Source organism: Neodiprion lecontei, chromosome 7 (genome assembly GCF_021901455.1).
Source record: "Neodiprion lecontei isolate iyNeoLeco1 chromosome 7, iyNeoLeco1.1, whole genome shotgun sequence".
NCBI classification, from domain to species: Eukaryota; Metazoa; Arthropoda; class Insecta; order Hymenoptera; family Diprionidae; genus Neodiprion; species Neodiprion lecontei.
Window position 1 is genome coordinate 18,067,348 of NC_060266.1, and position 8,798 is coordinate 18,076,145.

General features: G+C 36.6%; 1 protein-coding gene across 1 annotated transcript; it reads left to right on the top strand.

The window, feature by feature from the left end:
* Positions 1–341: 341 nt before the first annotated feature.
* On the top strand, positions 342–4,832 carry LOC124295256. Its single transcript, XM_046744546.1, has 2 exons — positions 342–2,846; positions 2,906–4,832. The coding sequence occupies exon 1, from the start codon at positions 414–416 to the stop codon at positions 1,845–1,847; it is 1,434 nt and encodes a 477-aa protein (XP_046600502.1). The 5' UTR covers positions 342–413; the 3' UTR covers positions 1,848–2,846; positions 2,906–4,832.
* The last annotated feature ends 3,966 nt before the right edge of the window (positions 4,833–8,798 follow it).

Genomic DNA, 8,798 nt, shown 5'->3' on the forward strand with positions numbered 1-8,798 from the left:
TTCTGTGTGTTTTACGAGGTGTCCCTGTATACTGTATAATACATGATCAATTTAAAACTAGCAAACAGCTGAGTTAACGCAAACTGAACATAATGAACTTATTTTAAATCAGGCAATGCAATACAGTTCTAAATCTTTTATTAATCACCGGACGTACATTCGGCACGATAATTTGCTGGCTGTTTCCTTGACTTTATAATTTATGTATGCTGTGTTGTTTACTTGAACAAGATGATTCTAAAACTGGTTTTACGTTATGGCAAATTCATCGGTCAGCCTTCGTTTGTTTATTTCTATTTGTAGTCAATTTTATAACGACGCATATGTGAATATAGAGAAAGGAAATACTACGCCTAGGTGTAAATATTTAATACATAAGTCGTGGGCTAAGGAGAAGTTCAGACATTCGTGCGATGTTACCAGTCGTGATGAAGCTGATTTTGCGATTATTTTTACTCAGCAATGTTGTTTATAGTCAAAAAGTACCATTCATTGAGTTACCAGCTTTGGACTCAGGATACCATGTCCATCTCGGAAAAGAATTTATCTCGGAAATGGAATGTATCAAAAAATTGGACAGTGTTTTAAAGGCTAGATGGACAGAGGATTTGAACCAAATCCCAACGTCAGATCTTGGCAATCTTCCTACGTACCCGTGGGAAGATAAAGAATCAATCTACGCGAAGTACAACACGTTAGAAGACGAATGGCTAATGGAGGGAGGTTTGCCAAAAGAAAAAATAAATCGATGCATTAAAAAGATTGTATCCGACGTGATGGTTCCTTTGACGAATCAAGATGAGCTCGATTGTGTCGCAAAATTGCTTTCCACCCATACCATAGAAGAGACTTATCATCAACGTCATTTTGAAGATTTAGTGAACACTTCGTCCGTGGAACAACTGCCGTTTCGTAAGTTTATTAACTTCCCCGAGATCGTCGATCTTATTTTTCAAAATAGACAACCCAGCTCTTGGACTAGCCTAGAACGACTTGTATACGCACATACGATGGGTTACGTGCTTACGGACACAGAAAGAAATCGTCGCAACTACTTTACAACTCAGAATTGCGATTGGGCAAATTTAAAAGCCCTCCAAGAGGCGCCGAGTGAAGTGTCAAAGCTAGACGAGTTTTCGTCACAAGTGCGTCACACGGTTAATAAGCAACTAGCCGGGAAGTTGGTGAAATATTGGAACTTGAATGCAATTCTACCAACGGACAGATATGAACTCTGGAAGCAAACCCGAGAAAATATGACGATTATGCTAAGAATGGAAGTCGAAAGGCTTAGTAATGAAATACGCGATCCTCAATGGTTATGCGAATACGCCACGAAACTGGCGACAAACTTCATGGAGATGCAATCGAATATTTTGCTAACCGAAGGACCGCCTATACGTTTGAAATCGTCAGACCTCGCGTCAAGATCCAGAAGAATTGAGGAGGCTTTGGCAGAGCTGAATGACACGCGACATTCTGAGATAAGGAATCGAGTGAAGAATATTGCCGACGAACAGGAAAATGGGACAAGGTGTTTATCGGCGTTTCTTCATTTGGTACAAAATCATAGAAGATATCAGCTTGCTTCAGCATTTGTAGATGAGGAGTACGCGTATCCGGAGATATTTTGTAAAAGTGGCCTCAAGAATCCAGGCCTGATTCAATTCACTTTCTGCAATTGTGTTGGAAGTTTTTGTGTTTCGCATTCCTTGGCTGCCCTCTTTGCGGAAGAATATGTTCTTGTAAAAGGATCGGATGGCATCTATAAAGTTGTACGGAGTGGAATTATGAGTAAACGGAAGGTTACACATTGCCATACTTTGGGTAATTCTAACAGGAATTAAAAGTTACATTTTACGCACTGCAAGTCTAACTTTCTTCTCCGATACATGAACCCGAACTCTGGATCCGAAATATCGACCAATCCTTGTAGTTTGTTTTTTGAAATCTCATCTGGTTAATTTAATTAATAACGAAATATATGTATAAATGTTCACTAAATTTACTACAGAAAATCTACTATGTGTTACTATTTTTATTGATTATGTTCACTCGTAATCTGTTGTTTTTTTGTTACTTTTGCGCCAGTTTTATGTTGATACAACAATGAATTAATGTTAATGCCTTATTTGACCAAAAAATTGCAGTGAACTAAAAATATAATACATTTATCGTTGGTATAACTAGAAAATATAGTACTTACTGACAACTATAATCACACTAAATACTTTCTTGTACCAAATTTTACTGTAATTTTTAAAATGTTTGATACAAAATGTTTTTAGCATCTGTAAAGAATAAAAATTTTTTCACTACAATCCAAAGAACTTTACCTGTGATGTTAATAGCTTGGAAATACTGGATGTAGAATTCTTTGCAAGAATTATAGTGAATCATTTATCAATATATATTAATTAAATGCTGTAACGGCCGTTTTCTAGCAGATGGTGGTAATTGTGGAAATGTATGTTTTTAACACAAAGTTTTTGGCAAGTTTGTATACTTGAATAGATAGAATATGCAAAGCATTCAAGAATTCTTTTAGTTTCAAATTCAAAAGTGTATCTTGAGTGCGTGAAACAGATGAATGTATGTTCAACGTGTATTGTTATTTATATTTTATGAAATAACGAATAATAACCTGTAACGAATCATTTTTAAAAAATCGACATTTTGTATTATCAGAACACTGTCCGAAGAGTGGTAAACAAATGAAATAGACCGTAACATATAATTATTTCTACTAATTACGAGCTCGCGAAATATTGTTTTTATTCCAGAACGTTCCGCTACGTTAACGTTCGAACTTCAACATTGTAATGGAATTGGAAAATGAAGAAAAAGTTTATTCGCCGTATCGCACTTTTTACGTATATCTCAAAGATAAGAATTTATTATCAAGGAACACAGAACTATTCTTCTATATCTTTATTGTTATAAAAAAAAAAAGGTAAGAAAATACATGGAAGCTACCGTCAACCTTCACGTGCCCTATGATCGTAAATATAAGCAAAGTTCCGCCTTAGAAATGTGCTCATTCTCATTTGGATTTTCATTTTCATTGGATTTAAAACATCATTTATGATTTTTCCTGATTTGTCAAATTGTATAGTAAAATCAAGACGGTAGTTGGAACATTAACGTAAAATTCTTGTCTAAATAAAGCGTCCAACCTGAAAGAAGCACACAACCTTTATCCATTGGAATCGGCTAAACCTTTGAGTATAAGGAAAAACATGAAAAAATGATGATACATTCATTTTCCATACATAGAAATATACACCCTATGGACCATATACAGTTAAACTTCCGACTTCTAATTTTCCGACTTTTCTTTATTGGATTGACGTCGGGTGCATTTGGTATGTGAGCTGAACCTCAATTCTTCTGACGCTAAATTTACCGCTTTTTGAAAAGAAAGCTTTGATGGGCATTACAAGGCATTACCGTCTGATCCTTGGCACGATTCTAAATTCGGTACGTCTTACCTACAGTATATACTGAAAAAAGTGGCTTTGTTCAGCCGGCCGTTTTTAGTAGTAAATAATCGAGGTCAAGCATTTACGGCTAGAGTTCCTGAACCTCTCAGAGTAGTGCCAACTACCTGGATGGCGAAGGACATCAACACTCGCTTTGAGAGTTTTGTAGTTTAATAATGATCAAGTTCATGTTTTTTGCATACTTGGCTCTGCAGCAGTTATTACGTAGATTATCGATAATGTCATGGCTATGCGGCATATTACTATAATTCACATTTCAAAATAAGTTTGAAATATTTTATTGGTTATAGTGAAGGTTCCTAACTAAATTGTAGTTGTTTAGAAAAATAATCGAATACAACTTAATGTACCTATCGATAAAGCTGGAACCTCAAATGTATAGGTACGTATATCAGGAAGTGGGATAACACTAATTAAATAAATGTTTAACCACAGGTCGGTTGTAGTGCACAAAAAAAATAAAAAATTTTCTACGTTATACAATTTATTCAACTTCTTGTAAAATTCAAATTTGAGAATACGATTAAAGTTTCGTATCAACACAATAAATATTTTACTGGCAATAAAACTCCGTACATCAATAATTCGAATAAAAGTACACATTGTTGTGTCATCATTTTTCACTCTGCAACGTACAAAAAGTTGGAAGCAGAAACTGACCAATTTTAAAGTTTGATTCCTTCTAACTTGTCATTGCTTGATATAGAAAAAAAATCGACGCACTCCATCGATCGCATTTATAGCTCCAGATAAATTTCGAAGCATACCATATATACAACCGTAAACTCATAGATAACTGTATACATATATGTATATTCTTTGAATTAAATTTACACTAGTCAATACAGATTGAGTACAAGGTTTCTGGTTTACGGTTAGAATAATAGTTTTCTCTGTGTTTTGGAGTATTGACATTGCTTTCCACCACTTTTGGTTTTCTCACTGACGCACTTATAATTATGGGAGATTTTTCTTCTGAAAATGGATATAGTTGCAACAGCGTTATGGACTGCAATCTCATTTCTCAGAATCGAACGTGTTACAGTAACTAGTAAGTATACTCTACGAATCTGTTACAATGATAAAGTTTGACATTCTATCGTTTGGATATCATCGACCAGTGCATTTTTTATATAGAACAGATAATATGTGACATTGAACATATTTTCGCTAGATGAGTAAAATTTCAAAAAATATAATTCCCATTCGCTAAAGTATGGCAGTGTATAATTTTTCGTTTACTCTTACTTCCGCTTCTTACAACGTGGTAGGTACCATCAGATCTCTGAGCAATCACATACTCGTTTGCAAATAGGGCCGCGAGAGGGTGTGCGATACAAAAACTTCCGATACAATTGCAAAATGTAATTTGAACCAAGCCAAAGTTCTGGGATCTTCCTGTGCAGTATATCTCCGGATACGAGTAACGTTCGTCAATAAAAGCTGAAGCAATATCGTATCTCCTGTGATTTTGTACGAGATGTAAGAATGCAAACATGCACGTAGTTCCTTCTTCGTATTTGTCGGCGATTGTCTTTATCGCGGAGTGTCGAAAATCGCGTAGCTTTTCCAACGCCTTTTCAACGGCTCTGGCCTTTGACGCCACGTCCGAGACTTCCAAATGCACCTTGGATTTGTCTTCCGTCATTAAAATGCTCAATTGTTCATCAGAAAATTTCAAAGCAAGTTTTGTCGCATACTCGCACAACCATTGAGCGTCCTTCTTCTGCTTCCGCAGTTTCTCAACCTCTTTTTCAAGCTTCGTTAACATGTCTTGACGAGCGTTCAGCCATCGCTCGTACGTGTTCCCGGATATGGTTGAGTTCAGGTTCCAAGTTTTAACCAGTTGACCGGCGAGCTGTTTGTTCACTGATCGGCGAACTTGCGACGTAAACTCTTTGAATTTTGCCGATTGGCTCGAAAGTTCTCGTAAATTCTTTGCATTCACCCAATCACAGTCCTGACTTCCAACGTAAGTCCTCCGCGCTCTGTCTTCATCCGTGATCAAATAACTCTCCGCGTGTTCGTACAAAACTCTTTCCAGATCCGTCAACGTATCTGGATTTCTATTTTGAAACAATATTTCCACGAGCTCGATGAAACTTATAAACTTACGAAATGGAAGTTGTTCACCTGCGGTGGTTTTCAACAAGCTTTCGAATTCCTCCTCGTTGTCAAGCTCTCTGACTACGTGAGTCGAAAATAACTCATTGAGACAGTCTATCTCGTTTTGACTCATCAGGGGAACAACTTCTGATACTATATTTCGAAAACACTGATCTATCCTCTTCGTTGGTAAATTGTCATTCATTAACCATTCTTCTTCTAGAGTGTCGTACCTCGTGTATGATGATCCCTTAGCTTCCCACCCAATCTTGCCAAGATCTCCAAGATCCATCGTTGGAATTTTCTTCATTTCTCCCAACCATTTTACTTTTAATAAGGCATCCAAATTTTTCAAGCATTTTACTTCAGAAAAGTATTTTTCACCAATATTAACGGGGTATTCCGGGTTGTTATTTGGCAAGTCGATAAACGATTTCGTTTGGCCGTACACAACACTGCTGAGAACTGATAGCAAAATTAAAATCATGGTTCCACCGCGACTTAATAGTCTCTACGCTTTCAGAGTCAGCCGCGTTATACAGAAATATGTCCACGCGATCTTGCTTCGCAATTTTAATATGATAGGCCACCAATAAGCGGCTGCAAATTATACAAATAGTGATTCGAGCGGAGGCTAACTCCCCTTCACCTTTCGCGCGTAATTATTCATACAGATGTAAAACCAGTTTCGGTACGATTGTTTAGTTTAACTAACAGGATGAGCAAGATAGCAAACATCGTACAATCCAATAATTTTATTTATCAGGTTTCTACAGCGATGTTGTTTTCAACACAGCAGGTTTAGTTTTGTGATGAATGAAATGTGTTCCATTTTTTAATTTCTTACTTTTTAGTTTCTGAACTGACATTCATTCAACGTTGTGTATGGTATTTCGACGTTCTGAATGCTGCGTTTAAAAAATTATTTCAAAATTTGATAAAATATGAAAAGAAGTTAGTTGAACATGTACAACATTCTGTCGGATAAAATACAAAATTCTTCATATTATACATGCAGAAAAATTCCAGAAAACAATTACCAACAAAGAATAATACGAATGACCGAGGTCTCGAATCGAATCTAACAGACTTGTAAAAATAAAGTAACTTGACGCATGATGCTATGAATGATGTTGCTGTCGATACGAAAACAATTTATAGAATATCTTGGTATTTGTACTAGCAAAGGTGAGAAATTGTTGACCAATGTGAACTCTTACATAAGCATCAATGTTGCTTATACACCCATAGGGTGAGAAGAAGGCGTCTTGAATATTTACGAAATATACGTTTCTTTGGAAAAACAAAACTTAAATCCGATAAATCTATGCAGAGAACAGTCCTTTCCGATAGGTCAAAAAGCCAAATCAAAGAAATACCACATCATTTACTGTTGAATAATAATAAAGAATTAACCAACCCACTTATATGATTCATTGGTGTAGACATATATTTACCATCTTCACATGCACTGAGTAAAATACAACTCGTTTAAGTTTTGTCAAAAGCAACTCATAACACCTAACTTGGTGCATGTAAACGCCTATGAATGGTTGTCGAACGCTGTTCTATTTGTTTTCTTCGCATTTCCAAGGGTTCGATTAGTCTAATCAAAGCCGTGCAAATTAATTCCAGACGAAAAAATATCTGGGTTCAAAAGTCCCCAAAAAAAGCAATGCAACCCTTTCGAACGATGGATCAAAATTTACTGTCAATAGACATCAAATTTTCACAGGGTTTTCAAAAAAGTCGGGACAGATTCAGATGTTCACTCAATATGCCTTGATTCTAGTTCAAGTCTTCAGATGTCACTGTCTAGTAATTCAACAAGTTGCCACATAGTGTAAAGATAAAGTAAAGATAAAAAGAAATGCAATATTACGATTACAAATTACGTAATGAATCTGATTATTATAAAGAGTAGAAGAAATGCATGATATATTATCTTAAGTAGATTGAAAAAGACATTAGGCAAGATAGTAGATATCTCATTTGGTGAGTACAGTTCAAGTTCCGGATTTCGTACAAGCGCAGCACGCTTCTGCAGAATACGATGTATTATGTATAATATAGTATTCTCATTATTTTAATCGTATTTTCTCACCTGTTGGTTCAATCGCGATTAGAGTGTCTTTTTTGGAGTCCTTGTGGACCACTCTGTCTGGATAGAGTCATACGTATAGATTCAAAAACGATAAATATTTTGCTCCAAGCAACCGGAAGAGAGTGAGGCTACCCTATTTAGATTTTTGGTAGAGATTTCAACGACTTTGCAGGATGTTGGAAACAATTCTTTGATGGGCTGTATCGACGAAATTTTGCAGAAGAAATCCAGTGCGCGCAGACCGCATACGCTGCGAGCAACAAATCAAGAGTCAAAGCCGCATAAGAGAAAACTTCGTTTTTCCATATCACTGATGCTGGTCCTTCCTCCGGAGTTTCTATGCTGTTTCTCGTACTCTATAGTGTTTGCTGCACTCATGGGGATTTTATTATTAAAAATTGGGGTATACAAATTAATTTACAGACGGAACAGTTTTTGCTTGAAAAAATAGTGAAACTAACTCTTTGGATTGTTGGTGAAAATTTAACGATTCTGAAAAGTGCTAAAATAAATTCTTTCTGGCACTGTTCTGACGTAATATTCGGCGGGATATCGATTGAGCGCAGTCCTAATTGCCTGCAATCAACGGATCAGAAGTTACAGCCAAAAAATGTAAGAGTTTCGGCGTAATTTCTCTGCTGTTGGTCCCACGGTCTTGTCGCTACGTTTTCTGAGTTCCTAAGGATCCAATTGGTCAGGTGTGGGTCATTTAAATCGGATCGGGGACCTAAAATTTTCGGTCGAAAAATGAAGAAAAAGTAAGGCTAACCCCTTTGCATTTTTGGCGAAAATTGTCGCGATTTTGGAATATGCTGGAATGGATGAATTCTGGCACCATTCCGACGTAATTTTGCGAGAGAAATCGATCAAGTGCAGTCCCAATACGCTGCGATTATTGTATAAAAAGTTACAGCCAAAAAACGAAAACCTGTGGTTTCGACATTTTTCAGCAGGTGCTTTGTCCTTCGCCATTTCTCTCCTGTTGGTCCTACGCTCTTTTCGCTGCGTTTTCTGAGTTCCTGAGGGTCCAATTAGTCGGGAAAGGGTCATACAAATCGAATCGGAGACGCAAAAGTTTCGGTCGA